Source organism: Cyrtonyx montezumae, unplaced genomic scaffold, assembly GCF_038088225.1.
Source record: "Cyrtonyx montezumae isolate F1298 unplaced genomic scaffold, pur_monq_1.0 scaffold_20, whole genome shotgun sequence".
In the NCBI taxonomy this organism is placed as follows: Eukaryota; Metazoa; Chordata; class Aves; order Galliformes; family Odontophoridae; genus Cyrtonyx; species Cyrtonyx montezumae.
Genome location: NW_027071937.1, coordinates 3,223,589 through 3,251,455, shown reverse-complemented (window position 1 = coordinate 3,251,455; position 27,867 = coordinate 3,223,589). Strand labels below are relative to the sequence as shown.

Here is a 27,867-nt window from a genome sequence, read left to right as displayed (position 1 = left end):
AGGTCACAAGGTGTTAGTTCAGCCCCTACCTGCATCTGTTTGCAGACACAGAACAGTGAGGACACGGCTCACCTTAGGAACATCTTGCATGCTTTGCAGTTGGTTGTCTTCTCAAACGTGTACATCTGGAAGCTGTGGTGGTTTGCATTGGCTTTCTCTGGCTTTATGTTGGACCTGCAGGAAGGAACAGGGTTATCAGCCTGCCCCCATCACCCGTTCATGGCCACTCACCACAGGGTCTGTTTGCATTTGGATCACAGTTTGGAAACAAGCTTTGGGGTAAACACTTGAGCAAATGACTTCATGCTGGGCCCTGCCTCCCTTTGCACAGGGTCCCCCCTTTCCAGCCCATGGGAGCTTTGCAACTGGAGCTGCTCTCCAGTGCCCAGCAGCCCAATGCTCCTCACCCCATGCCTGGTGCTCACATTGCCATTTCAAACTGCTCCATCCATTTCCTCTTCATCTCCTCTGTCTTGCAGAAGAACTGGAAGCCCTGCTTTCCCTGAAGGTGGATCAGGTAGAAGCCATATGACCACTGCGAGAAGAAATGAGAAGGGATTGCACCGCTGCGCTCCCAGCACCCGAGCAGCAATGAGCTTTTATCCACACTTCTCAAAAGCTGCTGCCCCTCTTCTCTGCACCTTTGCAAGAATAACAGTAGGGAAGGAGAAAGAACAGCTCTCTGTTTCTACAGCACATCACAGCTAATGATGCTTGAATCAGCCCTGCTCTGTGCACTAGGGCCAAATGGGATTTTATGGTGGCAGATGAGAGAAGAGGGATTTTTCTGCTCCAGTGGATCTTCCCCAGCCATTATCTCTCTTCCTGACAGAAGCTGACAGCCCAGGAGGAACATCTGACCTGTCCAATGCACATATGTTCTGCCTGTCTCATTACAACACTGCACAGAGAAACATGAGAGAAAACTGTGCTCTGCTTACCATTTTTCCATGAGACTAGAAAGCATAGGAGAGCAAAGAGGAAATACAATGCATTAAAACACAAAATCTAGCATTTCTTCAGCATCCAAGTGACAAAATTGGCTACTCCCATCCAAACGTTTACCCGCACACAACCCCCTGCCTCTCTGATAGCTGGATGCTATCAGAAGCTGGAAGATGCTGCTTCTTCAGAGGCAGCTGCACGCACAGAGCTAATTTTGGCAAGCTGGCAGCAGGGCAGGCATCACCTTGTCTCCCCCTCCACCCTCCCATCCATCCTCTCCAGCGCTGTTTTGCACAGACAGAAGTCAGAGTATCAAGCCCAGCCCTCTACACCAAAGCATTTCCCAACTCTCTGTACGGCTTCCCTGCCAGCGGAGTGTTTATGTCCCATTATTTTGCAAGCCCTGTTTCTATTTAAAAAGGCTGCTGGGAATGTGCTGCCCAAGGACTGGCCCAGAGCAGCTCCAAAATGCTCTCTGGCAGAGCTGATCTCTGCTCCACCTACCTTCTTAATGTCCTTGTTGTTCATAGGGTCATCGGTCATCTTGTGGAAGAGCAGCTCGATAATTTCCTTCAGCTCATAATTGTATCCTTTCCTTTTGCAGACGATCACCACTTTATCAAATAAAAATAAATACCTGCCCAAAGCAAGCAAACAAGCAAGATGGTCAAGCAAGCTAAACTGTGGTCCTCATTCAGGGAGAGCACTTGGGACAGCTCTGCAGAGCATCCCCAGCAGGGGCAGCTCTATGAGCTGCAATTTCACACTGACGGTGTCAGCGTGCACTTCTAACTTCCCACGCAGAGCAGCAGTTGCAAGCCAGCTCCTCTGGCTGTCACTCCAGCAGGGACACGCTTTGCTAGGGATTAATGCACATAGCACATTTCTCTCTCAGGATTTGCTCTCTCACCTGTCCTGCTTGGTGTGGTTCACAATGGAGCGGACCTTCAGCTCACCATCTATCTTCGGCCTCCCAAACTCTTCCAGCTTCACTTGCTGCAGGAAAGCAATGTGTGGCTGAGACCTGCAGCCAGGATTGGGCTGGGGAACACCAAAACCCAACCTTCCCAAATGCAGGACCCCAACCTCAACATCAGGAGGGCACCCAGCCAAGGGAGGGCTCACAAATCCAGAAACTTTTGCAAGGTTTGGGAGCCAGAGTGCAAAAGCCCGCAGTGTAATTTCAGGTTTCCTACAAAACCAGAGCCAGGGCTCTTTTAGTTTTGATTCCCATCCTGAACCAAAACTGGGAATTTGGGGCAGGCTGGTGTCCAACCCAAAGGTTTGGTTAGTTGGGTTTTCAGCTCCAAAGCCCTCATGCACTGCTGAGCCCCATGCATCAGCTCACTTGCACTTTGCTTACAGGGGAAAACCACGGTGAACAGGCACTGCTCGTCAGGAAAATGAATGTAAAAAAAGAAATCTTGCATGCAGCTGTGTGTACAGCCTGCAATCACTTCATGGCTGTGCCACGTGGGCTCTGTATACACAACACCAATCACTCCTCAACTTCCATTCCCGTGCAACAAAAGGAAACTCGAGCGGAATGTGCGTGGGATTGATCAGCAGACAGTGACTGCTTTGTTAACATCTCATCTCTGTATGTCAAACCCGCTGCAGGAGGGAGGGAGGGGGCTGCTCGGTGCCCCCTTTTGCATTCATGGCCTTAAGGACTGTCTGACTGTTCACACGGATCAGGATTATCACGACTGCTTCATACAAAACCCATGAGCCCCAATGGCCCGTATCCCACTTGAGAATTTTTTGCAGGTTTCTCTACAAAATTAAGGATTTTGTCTCCATCTGTTAAATAATCATCAATTAGAAGTTTGCTGTTTTCAAACGAAGCCCAGGCTCAAAGAGCCCAAAGCCACCATACCTCCAGGAAGCCCTCGGGGTGAGCACTGCTCAGCATCTTCCCTCCCTCGGCCCTTTTGGAGCATCTCAGGTGTCAGACCCCAAATTGCATTACCCCAATGTAAAGTGTGACTGCAGAGCAGCTGAGCCCACAGCCACCCCTGATGGGGGATAAAGCTTGTCAGCCTGCAGCTCTGAGCACTGAATGGATGGGCTTCTTCGGGGCTATGAGCACACAAGTGATAGGGCACAGAGGGTTTGGCTGGTGCACAGTAATGGGATTGTGTGTTTGAGACCTGTGGTGTTTTGGAAGATGAAATTCTCTTTAAAGTACGTTCTCAGTGGTCAGGCACTGACACAGGCTGCCCAGCAAGTGGGGCAGTCCCCATCCCTGGAGGTGTTCCAACACTGCAGAGATATGGCACTGGGACATGGTCAGTCAGTGGGCATGGTGGGATGGGGTGGGGTTGGTCACCTTAGAGGTCTTTTCCAACCTTAATGAGTCTACGATCTCCTTCAGATTTTGGGATGAGGTGCGTATTGTATGTGCCATTCTCCAAAGGGGTTTCAGCATGCTTTGAAGAGGAAGAGCATCCAGCCTACCGTTCTGTCTTACAAACCCCAACAGAAAACCTACATTAGGTATCAGACAGATACCTCAAAACACTGAGGGAATTCTTGGATTCTCTTCTACACTGATAACACGAGAAACTTGGAGGAATGCTTTCAGTGTTTTCATCCACCCTATATCACAGCCAGATTATTATTTTTTTTATGAAGCCACCATTTCTACACTGACAGCCAAAATGTTGTCAATGGTCAGGGACCATACAAACACTGGGGATCTTACTTGAGGCAGCACCTCAGATACAGCAATAACTGCACAGAAAAAGCAGATGTGTTAATAACCATCAAAGCTGGGAGCGAGAGGAGGATCTTCCAACTTACCAGGTTCTCTATAGAGCTCTGAAATTCGCTGATCTTCTTTAATGTCTCTTTGTCTCTCTTTACTTCGTTTATGTACATGGCCAAGTCCTTGAAAGAAAAGTGAGCGTTGATGTTTATTTTCCCAATAGAACCAGCACCTTCAATAAAGCAGCCACTGTGCATTCCCCACTCCCTCTCCTTGCACGTGTTTGGGAGCAGCTCTGCAAGAACTCAAGCAGCACAGGATGCTGCAACCACAGGTGACTCCGGAAGAAAAGGAAAAGCAGCCCAACAGACTTCTGCTGCATCACAAGTCCAGTGATCATAAATGAAGCAAAGGAGCCCATGTTGGCATCCATCACGGTTGTCTGTGCCCCCGGGCTGCATCCCGGCCCCCCGAGATGTGCTGTGCTGGCACTGCAGGACCGTTTCTGCTGCAATTTCTCCCATTTCCCAGAAGAGGGCAATGCATGAACCCAGTAACTCGATGCATGGCATGCGGGAGCCCCAGCATCATTCCCTTCATCCCCCCGGGAAAAAAGCTCTGAGCCATCCTTCACTGTTAAAAGCCCCACCTCTGTACAAGAATAGGATTTCCAGCCACACAATGACGATTTTGTAAACTAAGGAGACACCCCACGGTGATTGCTCTTCTCTGAAAAAATCCTCAGCTTGCCCAAATGTTGGCCTGAAGATAAAGAACCCTTCCCCTTCAACTACAACAACTTCTTACATCTTTCCGACCGTATCTCACTATTTTCTTATCTGATCCCTGCTTCCTTGTCCTCAGCAAGAGCTCTTGTCATCTTGGATTAAATCCGAGAGTGGGATTTTTTAAGACATCCCCTCCAGGAGAGACCTTCCCCAGCTTCCCAACATAGGAAGGGTTAATCGCAGACGATAACCACTAATCTAAATGACAATACTCATAAACATCACAAAGCACCCGAGCCAGGGATGGTTATGAAGAGCAACAAAAGTAAAAGCCTCATGAAAGGAGGACAGCATCCTCCATCAGTGCTTGGGCATTCAGTGTTTGTTCCCTCTTGCTGAGCAGAGCATTCCATGTGCAAAAGGGAAACCCATTTCCAGGATCGTTGGTGACTTGAAACAGTGACGTGCAGGCTGGGTTTGTAGGGTCAACTTCATCCTCATCTCCCGGGGTTCAGTTCTGCATGATCAGGTGTAGGGATGATGTGAGCACCACACGCAGCCTCTGGGTGCAAATCCTGCCCTCACCTTGTGCTAATGATGACACATGCAAAGTGAAAGGGAGTGAAGCCATTCGGGAAGGGCAGCTCCAGTTGCGGATACCCACCCCCTGCACAGCTCACCCCATAGGGCACGGATGTCCGCCAGCACAGGAGACAGAGAGGCTGGAATCTTGATGGAGAGCACTGCTTGTAAGTTAAGCCTTGGTTTACAAATCAATTAAAATCAAACCGCTCTGCTTCCTATGCCCCCTAGCTAGCCCAGCACTCTGTGATGGGGCAAGGAAAGCAAACAAACCTCTCTGACAGGTATTGGCAGCTTCCTCCCAAAAATGCTGACTCTGCAGCAGAGACTGCATCCATTTATTTATGAGCAGCAGCAGCAGTGGGTGCTGCATTAGGAGGCCATAAGCAGGGTTTAACAGCTGTCACCATGTCTGCTGCTCTGTCTCATCACCCAGGAAGGACATCTTTGGGGAGAGGGGATTTGTGGCACCAGAGGGAATCCCTTCTCCCACTCCCAGCATGGCTGTTGGAGGCTGCATTGTGCAGCAGGAAATGCAGTGTCCTTCAAACAGTCCTAACTGGAATGACCTAAATGTGGGCTTGGGCTCACCAGCTTGCAGGGACAGTGGCTAAAAAGGTCACCAAAGTTATGTAACCGTAGGAAACGCAGTGTCATTAAAAAGCTGAGGCTCGGAGGTAGAAAACAAAGTGACCTCAGAGCAAACAAGCGAGGCCAGGGATGAACCCTGCAATGCTCCTGAGAGAGAAAGCCTGGATTTAATGGGCATCTTCCCACCCAATTCTGCTGTTGATGTTTCTGCTGTGAGTTTGGAGTGTACCAGGGGTGTATCTAAGCCACAAAGCAATGAGGTCACTTTTTTTTCCTTCTCCATGAAAGCTCAAAACATTTCAAAGAAACCAAGCTTGTGACACTACAAGTCTAGATGTGTGGAAACATCACTATCCTTGAAAAAAATACACATGGATGATTTCCTGGGCAGCGATGCCCACGCAGGCAGGGGATGAGTGCAGCAGTGCTCCTGGAGCTCCTCCAGACCCCCACCGGCAAAAACAAGAGCCAGATCTGGCACGGCCTCCTTGCACACAGCAGGAACCAGTGAAAAATCACAGCCTGTCAACAAACATGGCAATCCCACCACACACACGTGCCCTAAAGGAGACGCTGCCTTCCTCAGGATGCTGGGCTGTGTGTCCACCCGTGGGTCTGCTGTACCTGCATTGCTTCCAGAGCCTCCTTCAGCTGCTGCTTCTCGGGCCGGTCTGATGAGTGGCTGAGCAGCTCCTGAAACACAAAAGCACGTGGGTGTATGGGGAAAGCACCCATGCATCAATCTGCAGGGCTGCAGCTGCTGTGCTGGCAATGGGACGGGGCTGGAGCCAACGTGCTGGTGCTGCTGAGCTCCCTTACACAGAGCTGACGGCAGGAATTTCACACATAATCAGATTATATGCAAGCTTATTTTATATTCATTAACTGCCTCTCGTGGCTAACAAGTGCAGAATTACCCCAGGTCACCATGCTTTAAGAGACAGCACAACTATTGTGGTGCATTAAGTAGCTCTCGTAATTATTTCATTCGAAAAGGGGAGAAAAACCCCTCCCCGTGCATCTGGCAGTGCTCTCCAGCTTCAAAGCCTAAAGTTGTTTCAGCCAGGATGGCAGCTGGAGAGAAGTGCTAATGCCAGAACACTTACTTTTAACAGGAGGTGGTATTTCAGAACTCTCTGCATGGGAACCACCAGCAGATCCTGCAGCTTGAATTTCCCATCCTGAACCTTCAGCGTGCATTCCTGCGAGAGAAATCAATCAGCAGCACTGCAGCTGGGGGACAACGATGACAGCCCCCCCAATATGAATCCTCAGAAGTCCCCTGGCTGTAACATTTTGCTTTTGTTATCGAGGAAGAGCTCACAGGAGCCGGGCCCTACAGCACAGTGGTCTCATGCAGCCGAGCTACTGCAGCTTAATGAGATACTGCTCATTAGGAGGGCAGGCAGTGCTCCCAGACCTCAGGAAATGTCAAATGGAACACATTAGCTTAACTCACCTCCTCCGTGGCTCGAGCTCATGCATTCTATTTGCAAGGGGCTCGAAGCAAGCATGCAGACAGTTGCTGTGGCTGTGCTGATAAGGATTAAGTCATTAAGATAAGCTAATGTGAGCGCATGAAGTTTTGCACTGCTGCCTTCACCCAGACCCATTTAAATATGAGACTGTGCTGTGTTAGCCGAGGGCCTCTGTGGGCTAGGAGGAGCAAAGTGAGAAGCAAAGAGCAAGAGGAGGCTGTGGCAGCATGTGGCTCAGAGGTGATGCAAAAATAACACTGAATGCACAGCCTTCACCCCGGAGTGGGTTGCACAGGGGCATTTGCAGCACAGACAGCCCAGCAAATACAGATTAGCATCCAGCCCAAAGCCAGAACTGGAGAAAAATGGTGCACCCCTTCCAGGGCTCCTCTCTTCCACATGACATCTGTCTCAGCCCACTCTGTCCTGCTCTCCAGCAAAATGCCTTTGGGGTGAATGGGTGCCCTGGGTGCCCCCAGCTGCTCACCTCCACCTTCTGCCGCACGTCGTCCCGGATGGCAATGAGGTGGTTGAGTGTGTTCTGGGCATACTCCATGTGGCTGCAGTACTTGCCGTAAATCAGCAGCCTGGAGAGGGGGAAATGGCAAACGTAATTGGAAACACTTGCTGGCAGTTATAACCTGTTATAAAAGATCTATGTACGTATATACGGTGAGAGGACAAGGCGAATGGCAACTCCCCCGTGTCGCTTCTTAGCAAAGTATTAGCACTCTTTTACTGCAGCACTTCTAAGTCTCAAGTCTTTAGCAGGGCTGGAGGTGGTCGGGGCAGTTCAGAAAAGGAGTTCTGCAGCCCCAGTTTTGTGGGTACAACTGCTCACACCAAGGACAGGGGATGGGGCTGCGATCACCCCGAGGAGCTGGGGGTGTCCCTGCTCACTGCAAGGAGTGGGATCAGATGGTCTTTAAAGGTCCCTTCCGACTCAAACGATTCAGTGACATCCCCAAATTCCTGGATGCCAGCCCCCGCCAGCACTGCACCCTGTCCTCCTGCACAATACAGGGTGTGCAGGATTCTGCACGGGCTCAAAGAAACCTGATGCACTGCTGGCTGTTCTGTGAAACACATGGAGAGAGGACCCCTGCAGCCCAAGCACATGCCTTGCCAGGGGGTTCTGGATGCTTCACCAGACATAAAGGTGAGGAACAAAGCACTTCAGAAGCACTAAGAATGGCTGTGGTGGCAATTACTGAACCTAACCAGGGGACAAGAAGCCTCAAACCCCCCTTGAAACCCAGGGACACTCGTGTGGTCGTGCCCCAGCAGAGCTCCACGTGCACAGCAGCGCATCCTGTGCTCCTCACAGGGTGTGCCCTGAGCAAGGAGCGGGTGCTGCGATGACAGCAGGCAGTGACAGCACAGCAGAGCTCTGTAAGGATGTCCTGGGCTATAAATCTAAACACCTGACACCAACAGAGCAGTTTTGCTGTGGATTCCCCCTCCTTCTCCATTTTGCTCATTAATCCTGCACGACAGGTTTCAGTCCTTCCTCCCCCCCCTCCTTCCCTGCTGCTAACTGTATTGCTGCTGATAAGACACATATTCCATCACTCGCTGGAATCCATCCCTTATTTCAGGGCCCTTCTCAATGGAGACAAAACCCAGCACCTGCCTGGTGCTGCTCCATGAGCACAGGACTCAGACCTGGCTGAATCAGGAGATTTATGGGTTGTGCCGCCCCGACCAACCTGCAGCCAACACAGATTTGTCTTCTGCCTTTTCCCCTTGACAACTTCCAAACATGCACAATAGTATCTGGCTTGCCAGCACTTGGGAGAGCCTCAAAGAGGCTTCAGGAGCATAAATCCAAAGCCCCAGCTTTCACAGAAAGAGAGTTACAAAGTAGTTCCTGTTGAAAAGCTCTGCAGAGCAGCAGAGCAATGCATCACCTGGATGGGATGTCTCTGAGGACACAGATGGGAGCAAGAGCCCTTTGTCACTGGTACATCAGATGGGGAGGAAGGTCCTCAACACAGGGACCCATGGGACTCTGAAGGTCACTTCCAGTGGGGCAACAGCAGCTCCCCATATGAGCTCTCCTCCTGCCCCCATCTCTTTGCTGTAATGGGACTGTGTCCCCTTCCCTGTGGCTTTCCCCTAAGAAGGACAGGACCCTGCTGATTTAGCTCAGGTTGCTCCAAACGATTCAACCCTTGGGGCTGGCTTCTGGGATCCCCTTCTTGATGACAATGGAGCAGGTTCTCAACATTTCACAGCGTGGCACCACCTCTGCCGTGGCCAAGCTCTCAGGGATGCTCTGCCCCATTTCTGCTGTGCTCTCAGGGAGGGATTCCTGCCCGGGGACAGCACCGGTGTGCACGAAGCTGTGCCAGGAATGAGGAGATCAAAACCACCTAAATGAGCTTTATGAGCATTTCTGAGTTATTTGCATTCTTCTCCAGAAACTTATTTTTTTTCTTTAATCCAAAAGCATTTGTTCTCTAAAAGGGGCACTGTGAGCAATGGAATATCTGACCTTACGGTGTATTATTAATGCAGATGGTATTTCTGGGGTTACTGACTTCTGAATGGCATTTCTATGTCTAGACACTGGTTTAATCACGGTGAAATAAAACCCTGGCATGGGTCCACAATGAATCAGGCCTTTGATTAGTACTAAGAATATTAAAGACTTTTATTAACCTTATCTTTGTGCTCTGGGACTCTCCTCCTTGTGGTCGCCAAAACACAGAACCTATTATGTTTGCAAAAGCAACTTTTACATTTACACATCGTGCAATGGATGCAGGACAGCACCAGTGCCAAAGACATGACTTCTTTATAGCTAACCCTTGCTTTGATCTAACCAGACAGACGTCTCCTGCAAGGACAGATCCTGCCCTTGAGCCCCTGCAAGGTTTGCAGGAGGAGACGGCACTGAAGCCCATGGAGATGAGGAGGCTTTGATTCACTCTAGTCCACCACAATCATAACACTCCCAACTTTATCCCCTCCCATCCATCTCTGTTGTATTTAAATGCAGGCACGTGGTGATGCTACAGCAGCCTGATGCACCTAGCTGCTAAATAACCAATAGGAAATTGCTGTGCTGAGATGCATGTTGCTATTCATGAGGTCTGAAACAGGCCCTACAGTTCATAGCCCTGATCAGTTAAACTGGAATTGTCTGAAGGCTGTGTTTCCTTTTTACCTCTCTTTGAATTCCAGAAATACTTTTGCCAGGCTGCTTCCTCCAGACATCATAGAGACATCGATGGCTCGCAGGAAATTGAAATGCACTTTAATTAGGTCCTAAAACAAAGAAACAATCAATAATTCACACGAATCCAAAGTGATCGGGCATGCAGAGCCTGGAGGAGTGCACGTCGTTCACTCCTTCATCAGGCAATCTCTTTATGGCTGCTTTTAAAACAAGCCATCCTACTGAGGTCAGCCCTACATGGCCCTGAGCATAAGGTGCAATGTGGGACCAACGCAGCTGTGTGCACTGAAGCCTCCTGTACACAGCTGCTGGCCCATGAGCAGGGCAAGCCAATGGAGCCCACCGTGTGGGAGGACCCAGGGAGGACTCTGTGCTTCCCTCCATCCTGCATAACATCAGGCTTTAATTCTGCAGCAACCCTGCTATCTTCCCCAAGCACTGCGAAGTACAGCTACAACACACACACAGGGGAAGCCCTGGGCCAAGAAATGTGCAATCCAAAAACCTTCCTCAAGCAGCACGAAAGCTGAGTGCCACGGAAAGAGCAAAGACTGAAAGCAGTCTGTGCTGTTACCTCCAAATTGATGAAGATAGCTTCCATGTCTTGCGCAGTCAGTACCAGCTTCAGTGGGTTCATGTAGTTCTGCAAGAGGCAAAGGAAAAGGGGTTGGAAGTGGAGAGTGAAGAAGTGGGGTTTTTTGTTTTGGTTTGGGGTATATATTTTTAATTCTCTTATGATGAACTCTCCACCACATTGCAGTTCTTGGCTGTGAGGAGCTCTAAGTTATCTCTTTTGACTCTTTGAATTTCTCACTGGAGTTCTGCCCTTGAAAAAGTGCAGCTGATGAGTTTACACTGGAAATGCCTCTCTGGACATATACATATTCATAGAAATATCTACATTTCTTTTAAGTACAAAAAGCCCAGATGCAACGCCCTGCAGACAGGACCCTGTAACCCGTAACGTGCCATTGGAAACCACTACGCCTCCACAAGACTTTGTGAAGGATATCAAAGCAGTAAAGTGACCATAACAGAATATTTACAGTTGTTTACACACATCAGGATATTTGCTTGGAAAATGGGGAACGTTATCTGATTGCTCTCAGGTTGCAGGAACTCGCAGCAGACAGAGGCAAAGCATTACAACCACACAAACCATAACTGATCAAAACCAATTAAAAGCCAGGAGCTCGAGCAGCTCAGCATTACTTTTAATCCAATTTGTTTCAATGACAAGTCAGCACAGCTTCAGCACTTCTGAGAAACGCCCAGGAGAAAGGAACTATCGAATTATTCAGCGGCAATCAAAGTGATATCTGCAGCTCAGCTCTTATCAGCGAGACGACCCGGCTGCGTGGAGCTGGAGTTCGTACCCTGGGGTAGGGGGGATAGAATATGGAATTTTTCAAGCTATTTCCAATATGAAGCCATCAAGATAAAAATACACTGCTTGGCTCTGAACACACACTTGTTCCTGTCAGGATGGGTTCTCCATCTCCTCCTGCTGCTGCAGTTTTACACACGAGCCTCGTGCTGCTCTGTCACATCAGCCAGCTCCCGTGGCAGTGAGTGCTGCAGCACAACTGATGCAGGACCGAGCAACGAGGTGGAAGGGACAGCACTGGGACGATGGCTTGGTGCTTACCTTCTCTATATCTTCGAGCGTTTTGTAGTATTTGGCCTCTGTCTCTTGGATTTCTAGCAAGCAGCAATTCCTTTTGTCATCTTCTGTCATGCCCATTTTCTAGAGAAAGTTAAAACAACGCGTGGTCAGAGAGTCTGAAGGGTGACACTGCTCTGCTTCTGCTTCCAGTGATGTCACAATTGGAACCAGAGTGACTTAAGAAAGTCAGAGGAGCACTGTCAGTTGTTTGGGTTAAAGGAAACAGCTTTCATCCAAAAAAAAACCCCAAAACCATAGGAAGAGACTTCAGCTCTGCTATTCAATATGTTTCGCCACAGACAGCATTGCCTTCTTTTTCTATTTATAATATCGACATCACCAAAGATTATCAGCTAAAGAATAAATGAGAGATAAATGCTCATTTTTTCTCTCTCTGTTTTTTGTTTCATTGTTTTAGTGGCTTTTTTTTTCTTTTTTTTTTTTTTTGCCTAAGATGAAACTCACAGCAGAGCCTAAATGGGTCATAAATAATATGCTAGACTTATACAAATCCCCTGCCTGGGCTGCCAATTCTCATGATTTTAGGTCAGATCTGATCATACATGTTTTTTCTTAAGGCTTCGACTCCTGGAGCTGCTTCTCCCACCCTTTGATTTGCAAAGAGGAGCTGAGAACACGTGCTGGGAGGTTTTAGGGTTTGGGAGGTGATTAATGACCATGCACAGGAATGACCATCCTCTGTACTGCAGCTTGTGGCTTGGACCTATCAGCTCGATGGAACCCAGTATTTTAATTAACATCTTACCTGCATATATCTAATCTGAAGCATGCAGAAACACAAGAAACCAATTAGCATTACACACTCACTATGGCAACAAGGCTTAAAAAATCCAATATGTAGACAGGAACATGGGTGACCACATTAAAAATAGACTTTCTTGCTTGAGGACAGGGAGGGATAGGGAGCCAGAGCCCCTGACTCAGCAATGTCCAAGAAAACACAGAATTACTGCCGAGGGCACAGTGACAAATTGCTCTCAGTGCCCCTAATCCTGCACCACCTGGCTGCTGGGCACCCACATGGTGGGACGGTTGCCCTATTTTTACCTTCTGTGGCAGAAATTTCTACCAAAACCTCTCCAAGGGGCAGCAGCCCTTGGGCCAACTGGCTTCTGCACTGGCGACAAAACAGCAAAACCACTGGTGGGCAGCGGGCTGCCCTGGCCATGCCTGCAGACAGCCCCATGTGCCCTGGCAAGGTTCCTTGGGAACATCTGTGCCCAACTTTTGGTTCCAGGCACAATGATGGTGTGCAGAGAGCCGTGGCCAAGGCATGAAGTGATGGACACCTCACCCAGCACCATCACGGTCCTTGCATCGCCCGTGGCAGGACCTGGGCACCAGTCTGCAGCCTCCCAGTGCCACCCAGCACAGCCACGTGCCTGGTTTGGAAGGGATCTGTCACTGAGCTTGTTTTGCTCTGGGCAGCTGTGCTCTGCTGTTTGCAGGCAGGACACGAAGGTGGCAGATATTCAGAGGATGGGAGACAATTTGGAAGCCCACACTCAGATCCCAAAGCTCCTCCCAGCTCTGTGCCAGCAGAAATCAGGGCAGCCCTTCTCTCCCCTGCTGCATTCCCCATCATTTGCAAATCCTCTCCATCCCAGCTCTATAAACGTGTGTAAAGAGTTACCATGGGCTGCTGAACTTCCACCCGGATGATATCTTCGTAGATATCATCGCCTTCATCTTCGCAGGGGACGCAGTCATAAATATCCTCCCCCAGATCGTGCTCACTGCAACGAGAAGGAAAGAGATCAAGGGGTAACAGGGAGTTATGCTGCTGGCACGGGATGGGGGAGCCAACAACTGCTCATGATAGGAAAGGAGAGCAACCATGGCAAGAAGAAAAGCCCCTGCAAGCACAGGCTGTAAGGTGCCACCAAGAGGGGACATTAGAAGGTGATGGTGCTAGGCAGTTAACTGCCACCTGAGCCTTTCTGAAGTGCCCCAGGGGGCTGTGAAGTCCTACAGCTCTTCTGAACATCCAACCCTCCATAAATATCAATTAACAACAATAACTGTAGAGCTCAAGATCTACAGGTGCGGATCGCTCTCAGCTCCCACTGAAGTCAATCCCACGGGATCAGGACAGTGTGAAGTGCTGGAATATCACACAGCTTTCACACATTTTACAAGTGATCTCTTTCATCTTAATGCGGGCATTAATTACCTACAAATATGTTCAGGTGTAAAGCTGTGCTCAAACCATAACGCTCACCATTTCTGCAGGACACAGCGCTGAGCAGCAGAGCGCATCTGTTTGCAAAACTGGGCTTTATTTCTTTTCTAAACACAGATCTTTCTATTTTTAAAAGCAGATTTATTTAATAAAAGTTTGGGGATTTTAAATAAATTCACTGGCATGATGTATCCATCCCATTCTTCCAGAGTGATGCATTGCAGCTGCTGTAATAATGCCCATTAATAGCTGGTGATCCATCTTCCCCTTCCCAAGCGTTGCCGTCACCGTTATTATCTGTACCAATATTTATATTCTCAGCTCCTCTCCTCATCCAAAGCAAGTAACTCCTGCTTCCTGATTAATCTTCCCTTCTCGGATTGCTGGCTGCCTCTCCATACATCATTTCCCTGCTCACAGGGCGTTAGGAAGTGTATGGTTGAGTTGGCCAACGTGTCCCTACGCATCGGCATCAAACCTCTGCCCCAAGACAATAACAGGGATGCTCCCACACCCTCGAGCCAATTGGAAAGATGCTTCTATCTCATCTTTGCTGGATGGAGCCTTGTTTATGAACGCATGTCCCTCCTGAATTGCTGAGAAGCACCAGAGCCTGCTGGTGCCCAGCCAAGCAGTACGGAGCAGTTGCCCCAGAGCAGCCTGCCCAGCTCGGAGCACGCCCAGCTGCTGGCACCAGTGCTCTGCATCACTCCATCACTCATAATTTGTCTGCCAGAAGTGAAAATACGCACTGCTCACACCCCATTATTAAAACAGAGAACAGGCATTGGGTGATTTTCGACAGTAGCGACCTATGAGCACTCAATTTTAAATGCTGGAAGGAGTGGGAAAGCAGAGAGGTATTTTCAGCATTTATTATGGCAATAGGTTCAGCATCCCAAGCATGCTGCGCATCGACTGCACAACTTGAGCAAGGTCAGATTCTCATTCTGTCTTCACCAGCAATTTACACCTTCAGTAACAGCAGCAGACTCTGTGAGTTACCCATAGGGATCAAAGCTGGATTAGGGGGTGCATGGACAGCTGTGGGCTTAGGGAAGTGATTCTGCCCTCCCTTCAGAGCTAACACCAGTGTTTGCAATGACCATTATTAGGATGGATATAACCACCTTTGAGCTGGAAGCATCTTGCCCAGCTAAGGAAGCTCATTCAAGGCAAAAAGTGTAAAAGCTTTTCTAATGTAAGGCTCTAACCACAGGGAAGGCTCCACCACAGGGAAACAACCATGCCAAAATCCACCCAAACCACAGCACTGCTTCACCCTGCTGATGAAAGACCCAGAGCCACCAGGATGGGCAAAAGGATGAGGGAGAAGGAGCTAAAATAAAACAGCCAAGAGCCGAACCCAAGCTCCCAGCCCTGTGGGCAGGACAGTGGAACCTTATAATTTCAGAAACGAGCCTCCAAGAGCTATAGAAATGTATTCAACCTTAGGGTCAGCCCAAGCAGGACACAAAACCCTGGTGATGAAGAAGAAAAGATGTATGCGAGTGCTATGGCTTGAGTGTCCTGGACTACAGAGCAATTTATTTAACCAGCTGGCGTGTGGGGCTTTTCCAACACAAAAAAATAATGAGAAAAGTGGCAGCTAACTTATCAACTCACCTTGGCTTCTCAATTCTTTCTTTATTCTTTTTTTTTCTTTAATGCATTTGAAAGATTCTGCTGATCACATCATTGCTTTGGGAGATACAACATAGGTACGCCGGTGACAGCAAGGAAAGAAATACAAGAACGCAACAAAGGAGCTCACGGTGGGGGACAGGGATGGACCAGGCCTGTGCCCAAATGAATGGCATTGTTTGGGCAAAAGATCTCACTTTTAAAGAAGGCACCAGCAGCAGCCAGCCCTCACCATCTGCCCCATTGCTCCTGGGCTGCCATCTGGACAGGCTGAGGATAGGGAATTGGAGAACTTGCTCCTTCCCCTGAGAGCCTTTTAGTTCTCCCTCCCCTTTCCATCACCAACTGTCCTTAAAATTAAAAAAAAAAAAAAAAAGACAAAATAAATAGCTGTCTCCATGAAATTGTCTGTAATGACCTCCTGGATGGGCTGCCCAGTGGTGGGATGGGGTGGGCCTGGGGCTTTCTCAGCCTTTATGATTCTGTGAGTCTATGACAGCAGGGGACAAGTCTGGTTGCTCCTGCCCCCCCCAAATCTTCACCTCCATCACACATTTGTTTATGATTGGAATGCTTTGCTGAGCAGAAATTAACCCAAAATGGGAAAGTGAAATACTCCAAAGGGCAAAAATAATCCCTTGGATAACTTGCAATATCTGAGCACAGATAACAGCACAGGGATGTTGGGGTGCTTCTCTTGCAGGAAGGAAGATTGCTGCATGTGGCTTTGCTGTTTGATAGCAATATATTCCGTGTATTTTGGGTCACTTTACTGTTTGCTGTGCAAACCATTTCCTCGCCTCTGCCACGACATTTAGGACACAATCATCTCCCCAAGGCTGCTGGGTGATGAGCAATACGAAAGGCAAAGCTGCTGGGGCAGACTGAGTCACTTGCAGCCCATGAATGATGCCCTTGTTCTGCTGCTCCGAGATGGGCAGCAGCTAAGAAAGGGCTCTCTCATGCAGCCCTGTGGTTTGCCAGCATGCCACATGGATGCCCAGAGCAAGCAGCAAGCTGCAGAGAAGCTTCCTTGCAGAGATGCTCCTTTATCAGAGCAGGAAGAGGCTCATGAGGCTCTGTGGGGTTATTTTTCCCACTGAAGATGAATGACATCTCCATCTCATAGGCTGCGCCTCTGCACAACACGGCTGCATCAGGAACACTGATTTCTATGAAGGAATTTGTGAACTTTCCCCACACTTATTTACACACTCCTTTCCTCACATGTGATGGTGTAAAGAGGAGTTGAATAAGAGTGGGCTCAAGGGAAGGGATGAGGAGAAGCTGGGGCAGCTCTCAGCCTCTCAGACCCCAGTGTGTGCAGCATCCCATAGCCCAGGGCTGCTGCAATGACAGCCAGCAGCAAGGCAGTTAGAGGCAAAAATCCACATGGGTCACTGCACAATAACCTGCTGCAGGGCCGAGTCAGCTCGTGCACAAACATTTCTCCCGTCAGAAGTGCCCATGTGTATGAGAACGAGGAATTTTAAAACCCAACGTGAAAGGGATTTTGAGAACTATGGGATGGAGGAGGGGGAAGAATGCCATTCTTGAAAGGATTCTTTTCTAAGTTAAAGTTGCATTAAACTGCAGCAGTTGAGACCAAACTGTGAGCGGGGGATGGCAGTATCCTCTGTTCCTGTGCTGGCAATTTATGATTTACTTTTGTAATAACCGAAGCCATAAGGAACTCAATGGATTAAGGAGCTTATTATTTATGTTGTGGAAGGACAATATTTAACTCCCATACGGATTCTCTCTCTGTATGAAACAGAGTGCACTTCATAAGCACAGCCCTGGCCCTGCTGGGGCTGGAGGGAATATTGCCATCGAATTCCGATCGGGCCAGCACTTCAGCAGATATGTTTTAGTTCAAGGTTGTTTAAAAGCCTGTTATATCACCAACACAGCTCAGGGCAGCAAATACAGGCAGATAAATATAGATGCAGGACACCCACCGGAGCACGTAGAGTTGAGTACGAGGGACTGGCACTGATTTGGGGCATCTCTGTCCCAGCAAAGGGTTCACTGGCTGCTCTGCCCTGCACACTCTCGTGCATTCACAACTAGTTTCAAACCATGCTGCTTGCAAAAATATACATCACACGGGTGTGTGTAGTGCATCACACAGGAGCTGTGCGGGTTATCCCCCAACACACTGGTGCTTGGAAACCACTGTAGGGATTACTCCTGGGGCTTTTGCAGCTGCAGGGGCCCAGCAGGTGGGTTAGGGTTTGGGATAGGGGCTTTCCCAAGGGCTTGACCCTGCTGAGCTGCCTGTAAACCAAGCCTGACTCACAGAGATGTCTCCCAGGGCTCTATGTAGGAAAGGACAGACTACCAGAAGAGCCCAACAATCTCCTGGCAGGACGATCAAAGCAGCTGGCCCAGTTCTCCAGGCTGCACTGTGTGACTTTATCAGACTTTGCTGGAATTCAATTGCAACTTTTCCCATTTTGTGCCCTCCCCCTGCAAAGGAAAGGACTCACTCAGCCAGCTCCTCCAGGCTCCGGTACACATCGTCATCATTCTCCGTGGTCTCCTCTGAAGGGAATGGCCTGCAAAGGAAATGGGCACAGCGTTACTGCTGCTCCTGAGCTCTGCTGAACTCAGCCCAGCCTGGAGCACAGTGCCAGACAGAGCTGGTTCACAAGCAAAATATGCATTGCAAACACATTTGTTTTTATTGAGGCATTAGGACACTGTCCCCACTGCTCCCTGCGGGCAGTGCTGGCATGGCAGGACAAGGAGCAGCTGCTGAGGGGGGGTCACTGCAGGAGCTGCACTGCCCAGCAGCATCCCAAGCCCTGCAAAAATGTCCTCCTAGGAAACTAATCCACATCCAGCAAGGTCTTCATAGAAGCACAGAGTTCCAACCTCTAAGATCATCAGGTCCAACCCCAACCCATCCTCACCCTGCCCACTGACCATGTCTCCAAGTGCTGCACCTGCACGTTCCTTGAACACCTACAAGGATGGAGATGGCCTCGTTGGGATGGAGAAAACTTCAGAAAAGCACTGGCAGCAGTGCTGCTTTCTGCTCGTCACAACTCAGAGAACACCCACATCCCATCAGGACAAGGGAGATCTTATCAAAGCTGGGCTCCCTCACGTTAGCAACACTACAACAGCTGAAAAAAGCTAAAACCTTGGGGGGATACAGAAAGGCAAAAGGAAGGAGGGGGAAGGAGATTAAAAAGAGAAAGGGAGAGGAGTGGGGGGGGAAGCAAGAATTCCTTGGCTCATTCTGAAGTAATAATCAAATAACACACAAAGGAGATGAAAAATATTGCTTTAATTAAAGGCAATGTATTACTGCTGGCATGGGGCTGCAGCCAGCCCTGGCTCTGTGGGGCTGGGTGCACCTTGTGACACCAGCTGCATGCGATCCTCCTCTGCCCTCCCACCTTCCATCTCACCACAGATCACCTCTCCTGAAAGATCCTGAAACGTGGCCTGGCCGGTCCCTGAATTCACTGGGTGGGGATCCAGCCTCCAGCATTAATTTACCTTTCCCCTCTGCCCTTCCTTTGGTGAGCAAGCTATCTCCAACCAGGAACAGGTGCAAAGGGCCAGGAGGGGAAAGAGCAATAGGGCCAAGAGATGGGGCCATGCTGTTTGGGATCACCCCAGTGCCCCAGCTGTAATTGGGTGCTGTGATAAAACCCCCACCCCCCTTGTGTAATGCACAGAGGCAGCAAAGGGAAAAACATTTCCTGATGAGAGTTTCTGGGAGATGGAAGCTCTGCAAGGAGCCCTCACCTTGACCACGGGCAGCACAGCAGAGTGGACATCAAGGCAGGAGAGGAATTAATAACCTGGATCTCTGCAATGGCTAGATAGGGATGCTCAGAATGCAATTAGGAGGTCATGGCAAGGGGAGGATTACTAAATGAACCATCTGAAACTCAGAGCTGAAGGAGGGGCTGTTCAGAGGAAGCCTTGAGTTTGGGCTTTGCTCTCCCTAGCTGCCTCTGCAAAAGCCACATGTGCCTCCAGTGATGCTCCCCATTTCCCCACCTTTCCCCCTGGCTTAGGACCAGCTGCCCCTCTGCAGCCTGAAGCACCAGGCACCCACCTAGGGACATCTCAGTGGCTTCAGGCAGCTCTTGCCCAAAAGTCCTGCTCTTGCCCAGGCCCAATGTGCAACAGTGCAATTTAATCGAGCTCTGCTCACTAGGGCTAATGTTATCTAAATTCTCTCCCTATTTTTAGCTTGTTATCTGAGGTCTCTCCTTATTTTTAGCTTATGTTGCTTTATATATTCATACATCTCCAGCCATCTCCCAAGAGCTGCCACACTATGACTGGTCCAAGTGCTGTTACTTAACAAATAGATAAAAAAATAGCAGAAACTTTGGAAATGAACTGCACAAAGAGCTTGTGATTCCCTACAAAATCCTTACAGACCTCCAGGCGTGTTACTCTCCAACAGAATTATTAACTGCAATAGCTGGAAATGCCCAACAGTAATGAATAAAATACTTAGAGACCACTGAAACCCAACAGTTTTATGGAGTTCCTGAATTGTTTATGTTTGTTTGAAAACAAATCTCTCACTTAGAATCATTATTTAAGCACTGGACTTTGTTTTTCAATCCATCACCGAAGAACACCTGCTGAGCCATTTATACTTCATCTGCTGGAACCAAAAGCAAAAGCCCCAACAATATCAAACACTGCTGGAAAAGGCTCTTAAAGACCACACCCCTCCTGGAGCAGAGCTCTTACAGATGGAGCCTGCTGCTTCCAACAGCATCATTTCCAGAAATCAAAGGAGAAAACACGAGAAGGATCAATCCGATGTGTTTGAGAGCCTAAAAGGGAAGTGAAGACAAAGTGATTTGTCAGGGAGTTCAGAGCTCGATGACAAGAACTGCAGAGCATCCCTGCGATCTTACGAAGCATTCTGGGTGTATTCTGGGATGGAGAGCTAGCACACGTACACCACGGAGCACCCTGGAAATGCAAGGAAAGGCAGGAGCAGCCCATGAAGATCACTGAATATTTCAGGAGGCATCTGATGCACAAAGCTCTCAGCAGCCACCCAGGTCCATCCCACGCCACATCCTCAGCCCCGGTTCCCCTGCACAGCCCTCACCGTGGGGAAAGAGCAGCTCAGGGCTCTGCCTGCCTGCTCCCTCCTCTGAATTATTTAAGGAGAACGAGGTAGGCTGCAGTTCTCCAACAGCAATAAGCAGGAAGATTTATTTATGAACATAGCATCTGGGTGCCTTGTCCTAGCAACTGAAGCCAGCTGTTCGCCTCTGGATGCCATCACAGAGGGTCAGGGATGGGGCAGCTTTACGCAGATAATTTTACACAGTGGCATCTCAGCCTCAAATCCACGTACGAGAGAGCAGGATGAACCCAGCACAACTAATCCTCTGTTTTCCCTCTCACCCTATTCTGTTTTCTTGAGGACAACACCAGCCCCGTAGCAAGGTGGCAGTGTCCCACTCACAGCCCTCCCCAGGATCTGTTGGGCTGAGCTGTGAGGACCACATCCTTAGCAACACCCACGGGAGGTGGCCCAGCACTCACCAGGAGCCAGATGCCAGCATGCTCATCTTGCTCCATTTCCCCAGGTCCAATGATAGCACTTCAACCTTTAATAAAGGGTATGTGACACTCGTGAAACCTGAACTGCTCCCATCTGCTGCCCCTTCTGCAAGAGATAAATGGGAAGGGACAGAGCCTGAAGCTGCTGCAAATGGGCTTCTCCAGCTCCACTGGGATGGATGGGGTTGTACTGAGTGCTTCTGGCTCAGAATGTGACAGAAAAGTGTCTACAACCAGTGAGGAGTCCAGGAGCTGGACTCAATGATCCTTATGGGTCCCACCTAGCTCAGGATACCCTATGAAAAGTAATTATGCCTTGCAGTAACTCACAACATCATGGCTGGATGTACAGATCCTCCAATTGGAAGAAAACATCACGGCAAATCAGGAACCCTATGGGAGTCTGTGACTGCACCAAGGTTTTAGACTTGAAGCTTTTGGTGTCAGTTTGGGTGCTAGGTTAGCAGCCGGCCTCAGCTCCTCTAATTTTGGCTAAGTCTGACCCAGTGGCATGTCCAAGCACCATGTGCCATTTGCTCGAAGGACACAGCTTTGGAGCAGAGTCTTCATCCCAAACACATCCACCTGTACTCATGTACGATGAGAAACCCTTCCAGAAACAAAACTAGAATTGCTCAGACCTCACCTGTGGGATCCCAGCAGCACCCTCTTCCTTACTAAGTAAGGAAGTCATTCAGCTGACACCTGAATGGATTACCCCAAGGTAACGCAGTGACCCAAGCACAGGTGCAGCTCTGCTCCAGAGCTCTGGGACGAGAACTGACCACACATCACCTCTCCTACAGATGGCTGTCTGTGCTATGGGTCCTCCCCTGGAGGACATCAAGTCATAGAATCACTGAATCATTCAGGTTGGAAAAGACCTCTAAGTCCAACCCCAACCGACCCCACCGAGCCCACGGACACTGGAACACCTCTGGGACGGTGATCCCACCACGTCCCAGGTCCCTGACCACAGGACTCCCCCAGCACTGTGGCTCACTCCCTGGCTGTGGGCTCTGATAGTGTAACATTACATCAGCACAGCACTGGTGGGGCCGTCCAAAGAAAACCATGTGGCTTTGCAAGATGCTCTCGCACCACTGGAAATGCATCGATTGTGGGCTTCAGCGGGGTTAGAGGGATGAAACTGGTATTACTCAGAGCTGGAACCGAGGCAGTGGGAGCTGCCCACCCAGCTCTGCTCCCAGCCCAACCCTGGGCACATCCCTTGAGCTTTGGTTCCCGTCTGTGAAATGGGAACAAACCCAGGGAGTGATTTTGGGAAAGCTCAGTGTGAGCAGCCGAGAAGCACGCTATTAGCGCCCGTTAATAAAGCAGGGTGGAATCAATTCTCCCTGCAGAACGAGGCACATCGGAGCATACCAAAAGCTGCTGAATTTAATTAAAATCATGCTATTGTGTTACATTACTCATCCCTGGAAAGAACAGCCTCACGCGGCGCCAAATTTTAGACACGTCTTCTGAAAAAAAAAAAATAAAGAAAAAAATTATGATTCGCTGTTATTTGCGGTCTGGAACTGGCAAAAAATTCTCCCAAGATTAATCCTGATAGAAATTCAGTGGGGAAGCAGCAAGTTTTATCATCAGATAACGCAAAGACGATGAGTTCTGCAGGAGAGCGCTCCCAGCGCTCGGCACAGAGCTCTGCACAGTGCCCACGGGTTAGCTGCACACCCTGGGTTATCTTTAGCTCCAATCTGAACCAAATACTTCTGGAGATGCTCCGAGGCAAGAAAATAACAGCTCGTATCGTTTTATGTTTCAACACATTATCGCTTCTTTTTTTTGGTTGTTAATTTAAATTCTCATGTAGTAAAGCTCTGCTCCAGAAAGCAGCGCGACTTCTTCGTCACTTCAGCCCCACTTTGACAGTGACAGATGGATGAAATCAAAAGGGGAATCCAGAAACATCTTTCCCAGAGAGAAAATAGAAAGCACTCTAGGCTGACAGCGTGAGATGGCCCAGGGGGGCATCAGCACACGAGTGGTGGGGTCCCCATCCCCAAAGGTGTCCTGGAACCATGGAGATGTGGCACTGAGGGACGTGGTCAGGCGGCCTGCTGGGGTGGGCTGGGGTTTTTAGAGGTTTTCTCCAACTTTAATGACTCCATAGGGCAGGGAGCCTGATGGCAGCATGGCCCCCAATGGCAACGAGCTGTGACGTGGCCGCATGCCCCCAGTCTGGCTGCAAAGCAGAGCTGTGTGCTTCAGGACTGCACCTTCCTCGTGCAGAGTTGCTGGTGGGGAGGGGGCGAGGGAAGCTGCCTTTGCTTTTATTAATTAGCAGATGCTTACGGAGTGACCTCAGCATCCCCCAAACCTACAAAGCAGCCGTGCAGGAAAATATCTCAATGACATTTTTCAGACTCTCTTAGGAGCAAGTCCGTGTGGACACACGCTTGCCAAAATAAATGTGTTGGAAGTGGTTTTAGCTGGAAAGGAACTGCTTTTAGCCAAGGTTCCTGCTTATCACCAAAGGAAGAGGCTCCGGTCGCTCCTAACACAGCTCTGTGTGTGTCACAGGAGGCCATCCCCACTCAACCCCACAACTGAGAGCTCTGTCCCCAAACCTCATCAGCTTTGTGCTGGTGAGGGCTGGGAGCAGCCAGGCAGTCACACACCAGGAGCCCAGGACACGTAGAGATGGTTTCTGTCAGCTCAGGTAATGCAGACACGTGTTTTGGAGCTGCACCCCAGCCTCAGGGGCAGAAGCAACTGCATGCATTTTCAAGGCACGGATCCCTTACGCAGCTTTCTAAACCCGTTTTATAGCAACACTTGAAGTGTGCACAATGGATACACAACAGCAGTAAAAAAACATAATGGGTAGAGTGCAATTACAGCGAGTGCGCAGGCAATGAATAAAACAGCCCTTGTAAAAGCAGCCTTGCAGAAGAGCTCCTGCTACCACCTCCTCACTGCCCGAAGACACTCAGGCCCTAATCATTAGCAACTTTAATTGCTCACGTTTTCACACCCGGTTGGGTCCCCTCCTGCACTGAGCCTCCATCCTCAGGGGTGGGGGGGCCAGAGCCTGGCCACCACCAGCACACAGCCATGGATCTGTCTGCCAAACATGCCTTCATCCCCCATCCCCAGGGGACTCCCAGCACCCGTGTAGAGCACACTGTCATCCTCCTCCCCCTCCTCATCCTCCCGCGACACTGCCACAGAGCAGGGCGTTTAAGATGTGATGGTCCTTCCTCCTCCCTGTCTGCAAATGTTATAAAATCTGCTTTATGAACTGCAGTGCCTCCTGAAGAGAGTCACTTAAAGGTTCGGATCATATATAAAGGATTTCCTTAGATTAAGGACCTCGGTAAAAGGCCTTTGAACACGCCGACTCCTTCCCCATTCTCAGATGGCTTCACCGCACACATTAAAAATGCATGCAGGCAGTGGGAGCCAATATTCCTTTGCCTCCTGCTTTGCTTGCAGTGCTCTGCTTCCAGGAAAAACACATCTTGGGGAGATGACAAAACACTGCCCCCTGCTCACGCTGAGCCTGGGGAGCTTGCCAGCACCAGGTGCATGACAGCCTGGGTACCCCTGGGCAGTGGGAAGTTGTCAGAAGCAAATTGTGGTGTATTTGTTGGGAGCTGCAGCAAGAAGTTTTGCTGTCTTCCAGAGAGTTTGCTCAAGAAAACATGGAAAGGGAACAAAAATATGCTCACAGGGGAAAAGCTCTGCACAATATCCCTCCAAGAATTCACTATTCCTGTCCACTACAAAGTCCTCACACCGAACCTGGAAGCATTTAGTACAAGTCATCGTAAGAAAGAGGGTGACAGACTCAATGGGCTGCAAGACAGGTCTGCAGTGGAAGCTCCAGGGGCTCTGAAGCTGAAACAAAGCCTCCTTGATCAGAGCCAGCCAAGGGCAGGAGAGGAGCATGGTGGTAGCCTCCTCCTGACTATCCTCCAGATGGATGGAGAAGAGGACAAGACAGAATAACAATAATCAACTCTCCTCAGCTGATGGGCGATGCTGCAAGAGGACGAGCTTTTCCTTGTCCCCAGATGCAGCCTTGTAAAATGAAACACGGATTAAAACAGTGGGAGAAGGGCACAGCCACATCACTGCAGAGTGCTCCCAAACGAGATCAAATTGTGTGCCCACCTCCCTTCAGCACGCTGCTTCATCCAAAAAAATAAACCTTATTTCCTCTGATTCTCCTCAGAGAGAGAAAGTAGGCCCTCTGGAGAACTTCTGGAAGCCAAAGCCAAGACCAGAGCGGAGCAGGAGATGCACAGCACAGGCTGCAGCCACACCACGGTGCTCAGCACAGCACCCTGCAAACAGCACTGCACCCCAAACTGCTGCTTGCCACGTCTGGCTGCCCAAACCTCATTCCTTGGAAGAAGCACTTTGTCATCTCCACACCGCTATCCTGATAGCTATCTGATTTACTCTGCGAAACAGGGTTTCTCTGGCAAGGTTCATGAATCCAGATATTATTAGACAGAGTGACTATTATTTTCTTTTTTCGCTGAATAGCACTGAAGATTGATTTTTATTTTCCTACCCTGCATGCCATGAAGCCTATTTAAGGAGAGGTGATAAGGCTGGGGATTTATTTCATTCTTCATTTACACGATCCTCAGTTCCTGTCCCTAAAATAGAGACCTGTGTATATGATGTAGGGCTGAAGACCACACAGTCCATACAGCACCCTAATTGCACTGGATTTGCCATGTTCTTTAAGCACCGTGCCTAAGCCAACAAGATTTTTCCCACTTATTCCACTGGCAGCATGTTCCCAAGGCTGGGGACCTGGTGGGCAGTCCCTATGGGGGCTGGAGCTGCTGCTGCTTCCCACAGATTAACTTAATTCATCTGCGATTAGCTCATCATTGGGGCTTCTAATGGTGTGGCAAGATATCATCTCAGAAAGGAAAAAAACAACAGCAATGGGCAGGAGGGCTCTCCCACCACAGGGATGGGGTGATGGGAAGGAAACACCCCCGGGGGGGATTTACATGCAATGGCGTTTTCTGTTCTGACAATAGAGCGGAGGAGCAGGGTTAATTCACAGGGAAAACAGAGTTATAAGCAAAGCCCCACTAAGCCCTGTGCTATTCTTGTGTAATTACAGTGCCAGAGGCTTCTGAGATAAGGGACTGGAGCGGGGACTGTAAATGCTGTAAAAAATGAATGAGAAAAAGGAGCACATTCACAGCAGGCACATCGCAGCCTGCACACCACCCTGCCCTGCATCCAGCACCAGGCCACTCCTGATAGCAGACAGCCCCTATTCACAGCACACCTCTGCTCCTCAACACACCCCGCAAACCTCCGCTCCCCGAATCTCCCCCCCACTCCGGGTGGGATCTGTCGGATTTGTGCTTAACAGATGGGAAGACTCAGAGTTTGTTTTACACGTGAAAAGCTGTTCCCCCTCCGGCGATATCAGCAGAGGGAAAATAACACGTGATGCTAAGAAAATAAACTCCAACAGGGCAAAGCGTGGGGTGGGCTGGTTGGCATGGGGTGGGAGCAAAAAATGGGGGGTGAGGACTGGATGTGGCCCCACATCTGGCTGTGTTTGCTGCCACGGAGCGATGCTGTGCTATGCCCTAAGCTGAACAGCAGCATGATGAGGTCTGTGGTAAGGGCAAGTGTTCAACACGGCTCGGTGCGAGGGGAAGGGAGGGAAAAAAACACTGATAAAAATTAAAAAGGAGGTAAAGGTTCACGAGGTTGAGAACTCTTCCCACTTAAATCATTTCCTAACAAGAAGATGCTTTCTGATTTGAGACATCAACGTGCGCAAACAAGAGAATCAACTGCAATCCGTTTGCATTGGGCTGAACAGAGACGTAGGTCGTGGCTCTGCCCAATGGGGCCACTGCTGTTTGCAATTCCTCCTCCCTGAGTGCCTCCACGAGCAGCCCCAGCAGCTCAGCCCGCACACACAGTGCTCAGATACCTTTCCCAAAGGCAGGAAGGCATTGCCCAGCTGCAGGGCACTGGGAGCCCACTTGGTCACTTCTGCTCAAGGCAGCAGCTCTGAGCAAAGAGAGGAGAAGAGCTGCACCCCACCCTGCTCCCTCCCCAGCTCTGACTCATGGATTCTCCACTTGTTATTTTTGTAAGCCACTCCTGAGGAGCTGGCAAGGTGCTTTTAGAAGTGCCCTGCCTACATCCCAACGGCATCCTCAGTGTCTGCTTAACCCTGATTTCTCCCAGTCATACTAATGCCTCCGGAGAGCATAGTGTGATTAAACACTACGAGTCTGTGCAGGGAGAGGCAGAAACAATATTTAAGGCATCACATCAAAAGAATCTTACCTAATTCCTTTGGTCTGAGCAATACTGTGGAAGGAGAGTCTGGATACTGCAGAGATCACCTGGGAATGAGAAAAAAATATCCTTATTGAAGACAGAGGACAGTTTGGTGAACATCTTGTGCTCCCAGAGCCACCCACTGGTGGATGTGCTCTGCTCCCCAGCATGTCACAGCATGGGGCTGGGTGGGCACCATCACAGCCAACACCACCTGTCCTTACCTCTGAGCATAAATGACATTCAGCCTCCAGCTATACAG

At 49.5% G+C, this 27,867-nt stretch overlaps 1 protein-coding gene across 3 annotated transcripts in view; it reads right to left on the bottom strand.

Annotated features, from left to right (window-relative positions):
• VAV2 (vav guanine nucleotide exchange factor 2) overlaps positions 1 to 27,867 on the bottom strand; it is a 95,539-nt gene that overhangs the window by 8,009 nt on the left and 59,663 nt on the right. For all 3 annotated transcript variants that reach the window (XM_065737274.1, XM_065737276.1, XM_065737275.1), the window contains exons 3-16: positions 27,612 to 27,670; positions 18,224 to 18,292; positions 13,539 to 13,641; positions 11,867 to 11,965; positions 10,793 to 10,861; positions 10,207 to 10,307; positions 7,522 to 7,621; positions 6,663 to 6,758; positions 6,181 to 6,249; positions 3,751 to 3,837; positions 1,856 to 1,941; positions 1,450 to 1,582; positions 426 to 535; positions 73 to 174 (exon numbers count right to left, since the gene is read on the bottom strand). In XM_065737274.1, the coding sequence (XP_065593346.1) occupies positions 73 to 174; positions 426 to 535; positions 1,450 to 1,582; positions 1,856 to 1,941; positions 3,751 to 3,837; positions 6,181 to 6,249; positions 6,663 to 6,758; positions 7,522 to 7,621; positions 10,207 to 10,307; positions 10,793 to 10,861; positions 11,867 to 11,965; positions 13,539 to 13,641; positions 18,224 to 18,292; positions 27,612 to 27,670 (1,283 nt within the window). The remainder of the gene's footprint in view (positions 1 to 72; positions 175 to 425; positions 536 to 1,449; positions 1,583 to 1,855; positions 1,942 to 3,750; positions 3,838 to 6,180; positions 6,250 to 6,662; positions 6,759 to 7,521; positions 7,622 to 10,206; positions 10,308 to 10,792; positions 10,862 to 11,866; positions 11,966 to 13,538; positions 13,642 to 18,223; positions 18,293 to 27,611; positions 27,671 to 27,867) is intronic.